The 16,230-nt window shown below is 40.4% G+C and overlaps 3 protein-coding genes across 3 annotated transcripts; 2 read left to right on the forward strand and 1 right to left on the reverse strand.

Annotated features, from left to right (window-relative positions):
- Positions 1-654: 654 nt before the first annotated feature.
- On the reverse strand, positions 655-5,445 carry nek12 (NIMA-related kinase 12). Its single transcript, XM_085381815.1, has 2 exons — positions 4,282-5,445; positions 655-2,237 (listed from the first exon to the last, which is right to left on the reverse strand). The coding sequence occupies exons 1-2, from the start codon at positions 5,378-5,380 to the stop codon at positions 2,041-2,043; spliced, it is 1,296 nt and encodes a 431-aa protein (XP_085237941.1). The 5' UTR covers positions 5,381-5,445; the 3' UTR covers positions 655-2,040.
- Positions 5,446-5,926: 481 nt separating this feature from the next.
- pin4 (protein (peptidylprolyl cis/trans isomerase) NIMA-interacting, 4 (parvulin)) lies at positions 5,927-8,388 on the forward strand. The gene is made up of 4 exons (XM_085421591.1): positions 5,927-6,082; positions 6,256-6,323; positions 7,357-7,476; positions 7,850-8,388. Exons 1-4 carry the CDS (start codon positions 6,046-6,048, stop codon positions 8,006-8,008), a joined length of 384 nt encoding a protein of 127 aa, XP_085277717.1. The 5' UTR covers positions 5,927-6,045; the 3' UTR covers positions 8,009-8,388.
- Positions 8,389-9,536: 1,148 nt separating this feature from the next.
- On the forward strand, positions 9,537-16,162 carry faf2 (Fas associated factor family member 2). Its single transcript, XM_085421521.1, has 11 exons — positions 9,537-9,635; positions 10,475-10,543; positions 10,642-10,776; positions 11,053-11,129; positions 11,222-11,360; positions 11,464-11,549; positions 11,780-11,871; positions 12,351-12,528; positions 14,273-14,444; positions 14,531-14,674; positions 14,922-16,162. The coding sequence occupies exons 1-11, from the start codon at positions 9,573-9,575 to the stop codon at positions 15,102-15,104; spliced, it is 1,338 nt and encodes a 445-aa protein (XP_085277647.1). The 5' UTR covers positions 9,537-9,572; the 3' UTR covers positions 15,105-16,162.
- The last annotated feature ends 68 nt before the right edge of the window (positions 16,163-16,230 follow it).

The following is a 16,230-nucleotide window of genomic DNA, read 5'->3' on the forward strand; positions in this document are numbered from 1 at the left end:
CATGCAGAGGGTTGGTGTGACAGAAGAGAATGCTAAGGCTAGGATGAGATGGAGGCAGATAATCGACTGCGGTAACCTCTAAAGGGAGCAGCTGAAAGAAGAAGAAGCATACTTGAGTATTGTTACTGCTACTGTATGACCACAGTGTACCCATCGCCTGAAAGCTGCGTCCAGCAGATAATTTGCCATGTCACAAAGCTTAAATCGTCACAAACTGGTTTGTTAAATGTGACAATGAGTCCAGTGTACTCAAGTGGCCTTAACGGGCAACAGATGTCAATCCAGTTGAGTACCTTTGGGATGTGATGGAACAGGAATTTCACGCGATGCATGTCCAGTCATCAAATTTGCAACAGCTGAAGAATGCTGCACGAAGAATCACCCACTACTAGTGATGTGTACCTAATGAAGTGGCTAGTGAGCACATGACACCAGGTTGATGTAATAATGTTGCGCACACCTTAATAACACAAAATAACATGACTTTGAAAGCGTCAAATAAAGTGTGAGCATTATGAAGCTCCTTATTATGATTTTTTTTATATATCGAAGCTTAGATATGCGGTTTCACTTTATTTTTTTTCTTTCTTAACAGACACGATCACAGGAAACACAGCGTTCAGTAGTGCCTGCTCGGTATAATGCTGAGACAATGAAGGAGGGTGTTGCTATGTGTGCGCTCTGCCAGTCAGCACTGGGCTTTCTGTTACTTTTTAATTTGAACGTTTGATTAAAACGTTCAAATTAAAAAGTAACAGAAAGCTGAATCAGTGCCGTCCCAGATTACAGCTTTTACCCACAGCGAGCAAATGCTTTAGGTAGATCCTAGCTTTTCAGCAAATATAAACACCACACTTGCGTTGCCCTTTTTGCCACCAATTTTTCATGCTGCCATATTTGGCTCACACTTTGTTTTTCTTTTCGCTGCCAGTATGACTAAGCTACGAATGACATGTAAGATGAGTGAAGAGCATTTGCATGTAAACATCATTGCTTAAGCATTGTGACTGACAGGAAAAAGACGCCTTAAAATCTTCAAATAACGTAAATGGCGTGCGTCACAGGAGTTTGCGTGGATTTGGAGATGGAAAAAAAAAATACCATAATATTTTTAATGTCAGTTACTGGTTTGCTGCATAGTCAGTTTTAGCAAAAACAATGAGCTCATTGAGTTGAACACAGAAAGATAAGGAGCTCTAACATTCACTGTGGGGCCTTTTGAATCCTGAATGCAATCAAGTTTAAAGTCGCGCACCGAGTGATGATAATAATGTTTCCTGGCAGGTCTTGCGTTATTTGCAGACCTTTGACTTCTAAGCAGTTTACCCATTATGTCTCTTTGCAATTCCTGCAATATTTTCTGCGCTCATATGTTATCATGGTTAACTTTATGACCAGCATCGTGCACCACATACTTCCTCTGAACAAATGCGTGCCATATAATGAAGCAGAGGTTAAGAAATAGCTGGTAGAAAGGCCGTGTCATTTCACATATATTATGTAATAACACAAAAGACAAAGCATTGAAAGTAATAGGATAAAGACACAAATACACAAACAGATAGAAGCCTGATATTGAAAGTTGTGTATTAACGTTTAACATCCACTTCCAAATGTCCACTGCTGCTTTTGGAAAGCATTCAAAAGTCATTGCTGGTGTTTCATCCTCCATAAGAAAACAATATCAAACTGCATCTACAAAATGTATAAAATTGTAAAACTTCACCTTCACTTCTGTGGCCATAATGCATCACATTCATTCAGCATTTATCACACAGCTGAGCAGCCACAACACAACTATTTGTTCTCTTTAGCCCCACCAAGTGTTTTGAACATCATCCAGCAGTAAAAGGAACTTATTTATCCCAAAAGGGTCTCTTATGGAGGGGAAATGTGCTATAAGACCGCTGACAGGAGGCCTCGCGTCCTTTTCAAACTGAGGCGTATAAAGCTTTTATCAAGCCAGGCACTTTTAAAATAGGTTCAGCGTCAAAGGTCCCGTTATTTAACACTGTTTTATTTTAACAATGCATTGTCTCTTTACCCCTTCTCCTTCAGCACTTTCAGTGTAATGGTCAAACCTCCAGCATCGCAGAGCTGAAACTCTTCCACCAGAGCTTCATCGTGTGGCTGCTGAGCAGCGTCAGCGTGCACACAGTCTCCTTCATCATCGTCCTTGTCCTCAATTTCCTCAAAGTCATCTGGATAGTCAACTTGTTCTGAAGTGTCAGGGATCGCTGGAAAAAAAAAAACAAGATTCAAGGGATGACACACGTTTGGTTTTAATAATGGCGTTGTAAGTCGGTTTATTCTCAACAGACCTGATATAGGAGAGCTGTTAACATCTTTCACACATTGTTTTGATCACCAGTAGTGGATTGTTTCGTTTTCACACATCACAGATCAACAGAAGGTCCCACTGGAAAAGCAGGTTTTCCCTCAGTTTATCAGTTGATCATTCTGTTCATCTATCCCTTTTAGCAGAGGAATCAGCTATTTAACACAATGTTGGTAAGTAGCTGAAAAAAGTCTAGCATCTTTCTCAGAACACATTGTAGTGTTTTCATTTCCCCCCAAACTGTCTACATTATTAATCCATCCATCCATCCATATTTTTCTTATCCCAGCTGTCACAAAGACCTTTTTGGTGCATGGCCACACTGCTAACCACTGTACCACCTCTGACATTATTAAGTTGGAACAGATAACGGTAGACATGTTGCACTTTGATGCTGCTGCTGTAAAAGATCTGTAATAATAACTAAATAACTAAAAATGGAATTTCACATTTTTCTGGCCTTAAACAATAATCACTGTATTGTTTGGTAATTTCTGGGTTATTCCACTTTTACTATGCTGCTGTCATGAAACTACACACTGACTATTGATCCCTAAAGTGCCACCAGAAATTCTCAGATTTAAGAAGCTGAAACAGTTGAAGAAATAATATTTTGCTTGATAACACACACACTTCTACATAAATGTTACAAATGTGTTTTGACAGTGTTCAGACAATAACCATAGCCCCAGATAGTTCTTACGTTAGGCTAATCAGTTCACTATAAGATCTAACAAAAAAAAGTTTAGGATTTGATAGAAGTTGCTCAATGAACAATTAACAATATGTGACTGAAGTGATTCAGCTTTAAATCAAGAAATTTAGCCACAATATTACCATTTCCAAAGGCCCAAACTAACTTTAAATATAAGGTTTACTTTTAATACAGCCAATGAGTACATGAAGTCCATAACCTGTGAATATCATCATTGAGATGATAAGTGGGTTTATCTGCATTCAGCTTTGTCTTCATTAACTGAAAAGCTGCTCTACTGAGTTGAAATCAGGTGACTGAACTCTTGGGTTGCTTTTGCACTTTGCTTTGGTTTGATTTGAACACCTGCAGTTCATCCTGCTACTTCCATTAGCAGTCACAGCATCAATAAACCCCTGAGACCCGATTCCACCGGCGGCCACATGTGTCAATGCCATAACGCTGCCTCCGCCATGCTTGACAGATGATGCGGTATGCTTTGGATCATGAGCTTTTTCTCTCCTTCTCCGTAATTGATCCACAGATTCCTTTTACAGAATTGTGCAGACTCGTTTAGATGGGGTTTTTTTTGACAGACTCTAATCTGGCATTCCTGTCCTTTAGCGTAAAAGGTTTTCAGCTTGTTTTACACCTGCAGTGTTTCCATTTACAAAGCCATTTCTTAATTGTAGATTTTGGCAGTGACACACCTGCCCTCTCAAGAGTATTCTTAACGTCATTCAATGTTGTGAAGTAGTTTTTCTCAACCTCAGAAAGACCTGTGTGATCATCCACTTTAGTTTTCTTTGTGGTCTCTCAGGCTTTTTCTCATGCTGAGCTGGCCAGTACATTAATTCTTGTTAGGACAGTACTACATAACTGATCTGGCAATTCCCAATTTTTTGTTTATAGACATATTTTGGGTTTTTTCAACCTAATGACAGCCTATGAACCTTTTACGTCATTTATTTGTCATAGAATAACACAAAGCCTCACTGGGCTATTAAATTACTCATCGGTGAATTTTCCAGTTACTTTCAAGCCTTTGAAAATGGAAGACTGTTTATAAAAATGTTTCTAATTCCTAAAGAGTTAATGTTTTTTGTTAAACTCTGATTTAAACCTAAAGTTGGCCTGTCAGTCACATCATGATTGCCGGATATAAAATCCACTGTGGTGTTTTAATGTTTTTTTTAAATGTCATATGCCCAATGTCTGAATACTTATGGACATTGGAGGGACGCATTACCAATGGACTCAGCAGAATTGCTCCTCATTGCCAACCCAGATTGTTTACTTTGTCCCTCCAGAGAAGACAAACTTCCATCATCATCAAAATCCTCAGGATAGTGGGATTGGTTCTGTTCATCTTCCTCCTCTACATCTGCAGAGGAGAAACTGACACCCATACTTTGTTCTTTCTCTTCCCAAGAGTAGGACTGACTGGCGAAACAGGGTTGAAGTGTTGTGTTGATGTCTTCTTTTCTAAATTCCACATTAATGTGAGCCACAGGCGTGGAGCAATCTGTCTGTGTGTCTTTGATAGATTGCAGGTGATCTCGCACATAGGCACTGCTAAGTATACAAGCAGCACTGGGCCTGTTGTCCGGATTGAGGTTGAGCATGCTCTGGATTAATGAGGAAATACTATCTGAGAACAAGTCAGGCACCGGGTGGTATTCTCCTTTGGTGATCTTATTGAACAGACTCAGGAGATTTGTGGCTGCAAAAGCAGGCCTGAGAGCACAGAGCTCATACAGGAGACAACCAAGAGCCCAGATGTCAGACTTGCAGCTGTACGGGATGTCCTGGCAAAGCTCAGGACTTAGGTAGCTGGGTGTCCCAACACATGTGGAAGCCATATCGGCTGTGTTAGTCATTATTCTGGATATGCCAAAATCGCCTAACTTTACCACACCTTGCTTTGTCAGCAGCACATTAGAGGGTTTGATGTCCCTGTGAAGTATTTTGGCTGTGTGTATGTAATTTACAGCCATAGCGACCTGGACAAACCAGCCCATCACAGTGTGCTCTGTGAAGAACTCCCCTGGCTTCCTCTCCTTTACTCTGTCATCCAAAGTCCCTCCATCGCAGTAGCTCATCACAATGTAAACGAACCCATCGTCGGAGTTCACAAAGGCCTCGCTGCATTTCACAACGTGAGGATGCACCAGCCTTTTGATAATTTCAGCTTCGTGGAGAATGGCCCTCTGCGTTTTTGCCCTCCTCGTGGTCTCCGCCTTTATCCTCTTCACCGCGTACAGGCACTTCCGCTCTACGTGCCTCATGAGAAACACGTCTGCCGCTCCTCCGCTGCCCAACCGCAAGACCCTCTCGTACTTCTCCATATTTGTGTCATAGAAACAAAAACACAGAGGAAACACCCAGACTGCAGCCCGCACGTCACGAGCCGTTTGTGTTCATTACGTTTCCATAGTGACCCATGACGCTGTGAGAATGGGTATGGGGCCAGTCAGCGGCGTCGGGGTGTGAGAGTTACACATGCGAGTCCAAGCATTAGTGTGGTTTCTAAATGGACACACTGTTTTCTTTATTTAGCACCTGTTTCATTACCTCTGCCCTGCACAAACTTTTTAAAAAACCCTTTAATGTTAAAACTATTTAAACTGTGGTTCGACAATATGAATTTATTAATAAATCAAAATATTAAAGCTCGCTGTGCATGCGTGAGCCTTTATGTTGGCAAAGGGGATAACATTGAGTGCCGTCGAATGACTGTAAAAAAAACAGTCATTGGTACTGTCTCATAAGAAAAGGAAGAAAGATCTCATTAGCTTGTACATGAATGAACCGCGTTTATGGTTCTATACAGTAGATGGCGGTATATTGTGTCAAGAATCTTTGCTCTACCAACGAGTGGCGAAAGAAGAAGAAGAGTTTGGGTTCTCTGCGCAGGTTTATGCGCATGCTAATCACAACATAGCAAGTGTTTGATCTGTAACTGTTATTTCTCATTGATTATTGTTGAGTTATAAGTGCACGTTAGCCTGAAATGCCACCAAAGGGAAAAGGGGGAAAGGGTGGTAAAGGTTAGTGTCCTATAACTTACTAACTGTATATGTATTCTATAATTAAAGTCAGCTAATAACTTTTCCATGTGATCCCAGAAGCGCCTTTATCACAACGGTTACTACTACAGTGCAGTTTTAATGGGTTTAACGGGTGCTGTGGTGTGTTCATCTGCCACCTTGTCACTATGTAGGAGCTGCTTCAGGGAGTGCAGACACCGACAAGAAAGAAAAAGGCCCAAAAGGAGGGACCGCTGTCAAGGTAACGTTACATTGAAGACAAAGCTTAACTGCAACATTAATGACAGATTTCATTCCCTTCCCAACAAAAATGTGACTTTTGGGGGAGTTGAAAGGAGAGCACAGATGAACGAGTCCATGTCGCGTGCAGTGTCCCGTACGATGCTATTTTAATAATCCAAACCTTCCTGCTTTAACAGAAATGTCTGAACAATTGTTGCCTTTTCTTGTCTTTTTAATAATTATCCTTTGCACAGTATATAATTCCCGCCTTATTTAGGTACATTCAGAGAGACTGTTGTTAAACGTTTTTGTTAAAAAAAAAAAAAGGTTTTCTGTTAAAAAATATTCTGTGAAAAAGCACTTCATAAACTTAACTAAACATCAAAATTTAGTACCAATAATATCAAAATCTGAATCTTTTGATGTGGAGAAATCTCTGTGCACAAGGGCTGCGATCTTCGAGCCCTCAGGAGGCATAACGTTGAAAAAAAGGCTTGATTCTGTCATGGAAATCACTGGCTCTGTCATGCAAAGAAGAAGTCATGTGAACATGATCCAGAACTTCCCTCGCTCGCTTAAAATGGACCGAGGGAAAGTGGAAAACCGTTCTGGGTTGAGACGAATAGAAACATGAATATTTTTTTTATTTTTGGAAAACATGGATGCTGAACTAAAGACAAAGAGCGACCATCCAGCTTGTTATATCATCACTCGTCTCTAACACTAGCTTCTCTGATGGCTTGGGGGTACAACAGTGCACTCCTTGGGAGCTCGCACATCTGGAAAGGCACCATCAATGCTGAAAGGTATATACAGGTTTTTAGACCAAAGTGTGCTTCCATCTAGACAATGTGTTTTCGAGGGAAAGGCTTGTGAGAGAATGCTAAACTGCATACTACTGCAAACTGCAAAACATTTAACACATTGTGAAATGAAAAATAAAAAAGACTCAGGGCTATCGGGCAGCTAGAATCATATATCAGACAAGAGTGGGACAACATTTCTCTCCCACAAGTCAAGCAGAATCATCTGTTTTTGTTTTTTTTCCGCAGGTCCGGCATATCCTGTGTGAAAAACATGGAAAATGCATGGAAGCAATGGAGAAACTGAAGGCTGGAGTTCGTTTCAGTGAAGTAGCTACACAGTATAGTGAAGACAAAGCCAGACAAGGAGTAAGCGCTTGCACTCATAATCAGATGTGCGGTGTTAGTTTCCCTTTATTGACAGTCTCAGTTTGTTTATAATGTTTAACTGAAATCATCCCAGTCAGAAGTAACGTAACCATGGAAAATTTGTCATATGATTCCTTAGTTATCATATTACACAGTACGTGGCTTAGATGAGGTCATTGTTGAGAGTTTTTCTTGGCTCTGGCAGAAATCTATCCATTTTAGTCCTTTCTCTTAACCATTTGATAATTGACATTTGGATTATATTAGAGCAAACGAAATCCAAACTAATAGAAATGTTTACAGATTGCTTTTTGCATTTCCCCAGATGCATATCATGTGATCTCTTCATGACTTTTATGTTTGTTTGTCACAGGGTGATCTAGGGTGGATGACGCGAGGATCGATGGTCGGACCTTTCCAGGATGCAGCATTCGCCCTCCCTGTCAGCTCCATGGATAAACCAGTCTACACAGACCCTCCTGTCAAGACAAAATTTGGGTACCACATCATTATGATAGAGGGGAAAAAGTAACTCGGGCCAGTTCAACACTTGAAATCAAGACATGTAAATTCCCCAATGTGCTATATTCCTAAACTTCTGATGATTTTCTTATATTTTTCAAAACACATGAGAATAAAAAAACATTGATGTAGAATTCTGTCAGATTTGTCTGTGATAAATGTGCTTGCCATACTGAAAATTTAACTTGAGGGAGAAGATATGCATTTATGTAATAAAGAAGTTTACTGGTATGACTGAGAGGGTATAACAAGACTGCTAGAAGTTAGACTCATTATTGAAAAAGATCTAATGCCTTATTATCTTTTAGAAAAGGGGATTTATTTTTCTTTAACGTGATGTCTTTTAATTCTTCGCTTCCATAAATAAAATTACCATAGTAAAAAAGGAAATTCTTCAGTGGGTGTGAATATTGGATGATTGAGTGTTAATGTAGGAGTTTCTATTATTGTGTATCCCGAAGAAGAGTTTCATTATAGAGAACATTTTAATTATAGAGAACGTCACATGAATTATAAATCATCAGAATTGTGTAAAAATGTATAAAAGATGCATGCTAAAACACGAACCCTTGAAGCAGAGTTATTACTGTACTGCACATCAGTAGTGTATATGGATGGACAGTCTGGTAGACTCCCACCTTATCATCAAGAATTGGACTGCATGCTAAATCTCAAGTGAACAGACTGTAAATATATGATATACAGTCCAGGGCGTTTCTTGGCTCAAAACAGGCTGTAAATTTTCTTGGGTTTTTCAGAAGGATAGGGGGCAGAGGTTCACCAATCTTCAAAAGACTTGAAAAGAAAAATTGTAAAGACTTTGAATATTTTATCATCTGCCGTGCATAATAAGGTCTTAAAAATCAAAGAATCTGGAAAATCTTTGTGCAAAGAACAAGGTTGAAAATCAGTATGGGATAGCCATTATCTTTAAGCTCTGCATCGACACTACATTATAAACAAGCATGATCATTAGATGGAAATCACTGCATGACCTCAAGAACACTTTCAGAAATCACTGTCTCTGAACACAGTTCCCTGTGCCATGCACAAATGAAGGTTAAAGCTCAATCATTCAAAGAAGAAGCATATGTGAACATGATCCAGAGACAGCACATTCTTCATTGTGCCAAATTACATTTTAAATGGCAAAGCAGAAAGGTGTTGTGTGATTAATTGAAATTTCAAGTTTCTTTTGGAAAACATGGATCCGGCGTCCTCCAGACTAAGGAGAAGAGCGACCATCTGACTTGTTATTGTGCATTAGTGCATATGGAATTGGCTAAGTTATTACTGTACTGCACATCAGTGGTGTATGTTGATGAAGAAGTCAGTGAATTTTAGTATTTTATAAACAAATAAATGGAATAAAGCTTGAGTAAATGAACATTTTTGTACTTTTGCTTTTCCTTTCAATGGAAAACAAAAACTTCTTTCATGGGTGCCATAATGAGGTGCTCAAATACATCCAAACCGCTAGGCGGCAGCAGCCCGCGCAGCTCGCGCCTGCACGGCTGGAATCAGGAAAAGACAGTTGACGTTGTTAGGCCTTGCTAGATGATTGGCGAGGTAAGATGGCGGCGCCAGAGGAGCCAGAATTATCCCAGGCGCAGACTGAAAAACTCCTCCAATTTCAGGTAGACAGCTGATATTCCGCCTCAACTCGTGCCCGTTTGAGACCTCGTGTGGCGATGCTCTGTCGTCGATAGTAACAGGGTGTGAACGTAGTGTGGCCCGCATGTTTCAACGCTTTTTTGCACAGTCAACTTCGATAACGTTACCCCCAGCCCTCACCCGTCAACTTGAGTCAGAGCTAACGTTAGCGAAGCTAGCGAACACTAGCTAGGCTGGCTAACAAGTTAGCAGACTTTAAACGTTTATATATTTGTCGCGCGGCTCTCACACGGGTATAAACACTCCAGCTAGGTCAGTCCGTTCCACCATTACCTGGTGTTTAATGTCATTTTTGACTCAACGTCAACTTGGGCTGAGGCTAGCTTTTCATTGACGCTCCCTACATAACACTTGCTGAGTTAACATTAGCACAGCTGCCACTGAAGTTTCTGAGCCACACAATAGTTGTAGCTACGCGAAGTCACTCTGTCATTATATGATAATAAACCAAATACATGCGATATTGCTCCATCTCCATTTGTAGCCTGCTCTAGCTTTCTTTGGCCGTTGGTAAGCTAACTGTTGGAACCACTTGAATTAACATTACATACCATCGTGCTTTGTTCTCTAGATGATTTATCTTGTTTTCGAGGTCAAATTCCTCCCCAAACCCCGTTAAAGGACACTAAATAAGATAGGCGATTCAGACTATTATTGTGTCATTGTTGCTCATTCTTAATGAAGAATTTGTGAGAGACAATCCAAGCTTAGAGACGACAATTTTCTTCTTTTATACTCCACCTATGGTCTTTTTAATCTTTCGGGGGTTTTTTCTGTTTGTTTGTTGTTGTTTTTTTAATAGGATTTAACCGGTTTGGAATCAATGGACCAATGTCGTCGAACATTAGAGCAACACAATTGGAACATAGAGGTACAGGAGACATGCTTTTTTTTATGATTTTCTATTGACTTAATATACATATGACTGCTGAAATAAGAACAACTGGCTTAAACATTTGTTTATTTCAGGCTGCAGTACAAGACAGGCTTAACGAGCAGGAAGGAGTTCCCAGTGTGTTTAACCCTCCACCATCCAGACCACTTCAGGTCAATACAGCAGATCATAGAGTATATAGTTACATCGTGTCAAGGCCACAACCCAGGGTAGGTCTGGAGACTGGTATCTATTGTTTCACTATACAAAAATGGCATACTAGATTCTTTTCAACTCTGGCACATACTTCACCTGTTTCTCTTGGAAATAGTGCTACTTATATGCTGTGTGTAATATTACGTGTGTAACCTTTAAGTGTCTTTGAACAAATGTTCAGTCTAAGTGATTTTGTAGTTTTTAGTTGTGTTTTATAGTTAAAAAGATAGAGAATCTCTCATTTTGGCAATGTTTAAGGTGTGATGGATTGCACTGGTGTTTCTTTTCAGGGGTTACTAGGATGGAGTTACTATTTGATAATGCTACCATTCAGATTTACATATTACACACTTCTGGACATATTCAGGTAATTAGAGCCTTTAGGTTTTTAACTCACAGTTGCTGCATAAAGCAAAATTCCTGATTGCAACTATTATATAAAATGTTTTTTGTTCCAAGGCTCGCCCTGCGGTTCATCAGGCCTGATCCTCGTGGTCGTGTGACAGACCCCGTTGGAGACGTTGTGTCTTTCATTCATAGTTTTGAGGAGAAGTATGGGCAGGCACACCCTGTCTTTTACCAGGGAACATACAGCCAGGTGAGAACATGGATATGGATGATAAAAGTATATTTTCGTTTCTGAAGTGATGTTAAGACAGCTTAAAAGATAAAACCGCCTTTGCTTATTGTGATACTTGTAGGCACTGAACGATGCCAAAAGGGAGCTCCGCTACCTATTAGTGTACCTTCACGGAGACGATCATCAAGACACTGACGAGTTTTGCCGGTATAGTTTTTTTTTTTTTTTATGCCCACATCACCTGTAGCCACTATAGGTCCCATACTGTCTGATGCATGTGTTGTACAGTTGCTGGTGTACAGGTACATCTGCTTGCTTTTTGCTGCATGATGTAAAGACACATCCTTTCTTTATTAACAATTAATTAACAATTTATTTGTTCTAAGCATATACACATAAAAAACATGTTTTTATGGTCCTGATTTGTCACATTCCAGCTCCACATTATGTACTGAAGAGGTCATTACCTTCCTCAACACACGAATGCTCTTTTGGGCATGTTCAACAAGCAAGCCTGAGGGCTACAGAGGTATGCATGTTTGTTGCTTATTACTGAGTTGCTGTGATAAATGGGAAATAAAGTATAAAACAGGTTGAAGTGAGGAAGTGCCCTCCTTGTTTTTGACTTAAAGAATGATAAGAAAAGAGAGCACCATCTTTGTTGTGTGGAGGCGGTCTAGTTGTAATAAAAAAACGCTCAGTTTGAACATCCATGTGCAGTTTTATTAATCATCATTAATGGAGATGTTGTTTCTAGAAACGGTCACATGCTGAGTCTGTAATGTCATTTTTGATGCTTGGAGAAGCAACAAAATCCCTTTTATTCCTTTGAGCTGGCAGTGAAGGGTTTAAAGCCTAATTTGAATAGAAATGATTTGCCTGTGAGCTGCCACATGTTCGATGAGGTAGGATTCGTTTGTCCATTTGTGCTTGGTGTGAACTGACTTTTAATTAAAATGTAGTGTCACTGTTATTACAGGAGATTTGACAGTGTAATTTCTTTTTAAGTGTCCCAAGCGTTGCGAGAGAACACCTACCCATTCCTGGCCATGATAATGCTGAAGGATCGCAAGATGACAGTGGTCGGCAGGCTCGAGGGTCTCATTCAGCCAGAGGACCTTATCAACCAGCTGACGTTCATCATGGATGCTAACCAAACATATCTAATGTCAGAGCGCCTTGAACGGTACAGAAAATTGATTAACTAACACTGACTTGCATGACTTTAAAAGATCTTCTCGACACTTAAAAAACCCCATTATGTTTTGGGGTCTTTGCCTTCATTCGACAGTGTAGTAGTGGAGAGTAGACAGGAAATGAGAGAGAGAGTAAAGGGCTCTGGGTTGAACTCAAACCTAAGCCGCTGTATTCAGCCTTGTGACATATGGTCGTCCATTAACCCCGTGAGCAAAACTGCTCTCTGTTTATGTTTAACTTTAATTGTGTGATAGTTTTGATTGAAGTGTGACCATCACAAATTATTTCATCACTTTCTTTCCCCTGATTACTGAAGGCAAAACTGACCATTGTGATGTTTGTGAAAAAAGATAATAGGCAACTAGTTAAGCTCATCGTAAAAGCTAATCGAAGCCCTGTGGGCTCGCCTTTTGAGTGCTGATTGGTTGTTTGCCAACTGTCAGTCACTTGTGTGTGAAATGTCTGTGAAGGTTCTCAGTCATCCAGGTCATCGTAGTCAAAGGAGCTTGCAAAGAAAAGCGTCTGGACTTCTTTAAGTTGCTTGAAGATGTTTCACCTCTCATCTGAGAAGCTTCTTCAGTTCTAAGGTCAAATGGTGGGGAGTCCCAGATTTAAACCTAGTGGGAGCATCCCCCCGCAGAGGGACAAAAGGACCCCCTGATGATCCTCTAGTCGCCTTAGCCAAGGTGTGAAACTGGGTGTGGGTCCCAATCAGCCAGGGTTTCGGGTGAGCTCATTGTGAAACCTGGCCCCACCTTATCCCCACCGAATTCCTGAGGTCAGATGGCCCAGGATGTGAGTGGGCGTTCAGGCGTCTGGGGAGGGAACTCAAAACTGGATTATAGATGGCAGACAGTTGGAGTCGTAAACCCCCGCCTCTGTTCAAAGATGGTTGCTCACAGTGGACATAGATGACTTCTTTCACTCCTCTTTCAAACCATCTGTCCTCTCTGTTCAAAATGTGAACATTGGCATCCTCGATGCTGATGGCTGCTTGGGACCCACACCCAATTTCACACCTTGGCTCAGGCGATTAGAGGATCATCAGGGGGTCCTTTTGTCCCTCTTTGGGGGGATGCTCCCACTAGGTTTATATCTGGGACTCTCCACCATTTGACCTTAGAACTGAAGAAGCTTCTCGGATGAGAGGTGAAACGTCTTCAAGCAACTTAAAGAAGTCCAGACACTTTTCTTTGCAAGCTCCTTTGACCACTGGTGTGTGAAGTACTTCTGCCTTAGACCTAGTCCACACATACACTAATATTTTTTTTAAAACAGTTTCCCCTTTCTCAAATAAGTGTGCACATGAGAATCCAAAAACACAACTTAGATGTTGTTCAGAGCATGCCCAACCAGTAGGAGGTGATATAACCCCAAAATATAATATTAATACAGAGAAGTGTACACATATTTTTGCCTTAGAAGGATTTCCAAAGGTCAGTTTTGTTAGTAGATGAATGAAAATGGAAAAGTCCAATTTCTGAAAAACACCCATGTTTGTTTTGGTAGGAGGCCCATATTGTTTAATTTAATTGAAGTGCAAGGACAAGGACACAAGGCTAATTTAATGACCACAGCTTATTATGGCATGGACAATGATGTGTAGATGTAGATGTGGTAGTCAGAGATATCGACATGGCCGGCATTTGCGGATATACACAAAACAATAGTATATCATTCACTGCTTAATGCCTCACTTTGTGTCGGATAAAGACGTCACCTTTTTGTTTCAGCGAGGAGAGGAACCAGACCCAAGTGCTAAGGCAGCAGCAGGATGAGGCCTATCTGGCTTCGCTCCGTGCCGACCAGGAGAAGGAACGAAAGAAAAGGGAGGAGCAGGAGCAGAAGAGGCAAGAGGAGGAGAAGGTCCGACAGAGTGCTCTTGCTGAAGAGCGGAGACGACGAGTGAGTCCTGTTTTGCATTGATGGAAATAAGAGATTTTTTTCATGTTTGCATTCTGAGTTTCTGATTAATGTTGTCACTTTTCCAGACACTTGAAGAGGAGAAGGAGAGGAAGTCGGAATGTCTTCCTCCAGAGCCTCCTGCAGATGATCCTGAAAGTGTCAAAATAGTGTTCAAGCTGCCCAACGATACACGAGTAGAGAGGCGATTCCTGTTTGGCCAGTCTCTGACGGTGAGCATCACTCCCATTTGCCCTTGCTTAATTTATCTACTTTTAATAATTGTTTTGGCAAAGTGTCAGGTTTCTAGTAAATGATGTTGTGTAGCCACATGGTTTAGCTTCCTTATTTGGTTTTCTCATCTAATTGCAGTAATTCAGTAGTCAACAAATTAATTTTTACATAATTTCATGTTATTAGAAAAAAGTTTCTTCTCTTGTTTCATTATGAAAGCGTCATTTTGTTATTTTTCTTTCACAGGTAATACATGATTTCCTATTCTCTTTGAAAGAAACTCCAGAGAAGTTTCAGATAGTTACAAACTTCCCTCGCCGAGTCTTGCCCTGCCTTCCCACTGAAGAGCAGCCCAACCCACCCACGCTGAAAGAGGCAGGACTCAGCCGCTCCGAGGTGCTTTTTGTTCAGGACCTTACGGACGATTAATAGATAACATACCTCTTCTACAGCGAGGAAACATTTTCCTCTGACACCAACCCATCCTTTTTTTCTTTTTTCATATTTTGTTCAATGGCCATTATGCATAAGGGATCATTGAGATAAAACCCTAACCTGGAAAAAAAAAATTAAACCATCCTACATCTCTAGTCCTTGTTTGGTTGTGTTTACAGGGTTCCCAATAGCCTGGAAAGTCTTGAATTTTATCAAATAAATATTTCTTGAAGTCCTTCCTTGAACTCATCTATGTGTGGACAGAGTTTGATTTCCATCACTTGTACTTGCCCCGGTTAATTCGTGTTCTTTCACACCAGTATTTGTTGCAGCACCAGATTAATCATCTAATGAAATGTTCTGAAACAGCACAATAGCTTTGTGCAACACCAGAATCATAACCCAGTCGTTCTTTTGTGGGCATTTGACCCACCAGAATGTGTTAATAGTTACATTGAGGATGCAGAATGGAGATTTCTATGATGGTGTGTTTCCTTAGCTAACTTTTTTTTTTGGTCAAAGTTTTGATGTTTGATCCTTGTCCCCATCCAACATCCTTTCGCCTTGAGTTTGTTTCCCCTCACACTGACTAATGAGCACAACAAAATCAGTCTGAGTTGGGTTTGTTACCGCTGTGATTGTTAATCCATGTGGTTTGAAGAACAAATGTACCTACTTCAGGGAGCAGGTTAGTGGTTTTGGACTTTGAGGATAAATGGGAACCCTGTTATAAATGAGCCATGACCTGTACATAAGTTAGCTATTTAAAATCCCTAAATTTACCATATGTTTTGTTTGACTCCTTTGTGTCATGAAATGACCAAATGCAGATTGGTTACTATGTAAAGCAGACTGCCGCAAGCTCATGAAGTTCAAAGATACATTATTTAACAAGAAGCCACAGCTTTTACATGTGGCTTTATCTAGTATAGTGCGAGTCTGCTCATAGTGTGCCTGTGGTTACTCATAGATGCCTGTTCGCCTGTAACATCTAAATGGGCTCATGTAAAGATGTAATTTTCCAACTATAAATTAAAAACATTTTAAAAATGTGGGTTTATTGAGAATGAACAACACTTGCATGCAGTGATGAGATCTTATTTCTCTCTTCTTCTTTTTT

The sequence above is a fragment of the Rhamphochromis longiceps genome, linkage group LG2, assembly GCF_057381845.1.
Source record: "Rhamphochromis longiceps isolate RC_006_pf linkage group LG2, R_longiceps_female_GT1.1, whole genome shotgun sequence".
In the NCBI taxonomy this organism is placed as follows: Eukaryota; Metazoa; Chordata; class Actinopteri; order Cichliformes; family Cichlidae; genus Rhamphochromis; species Rhamphochromis longiceps.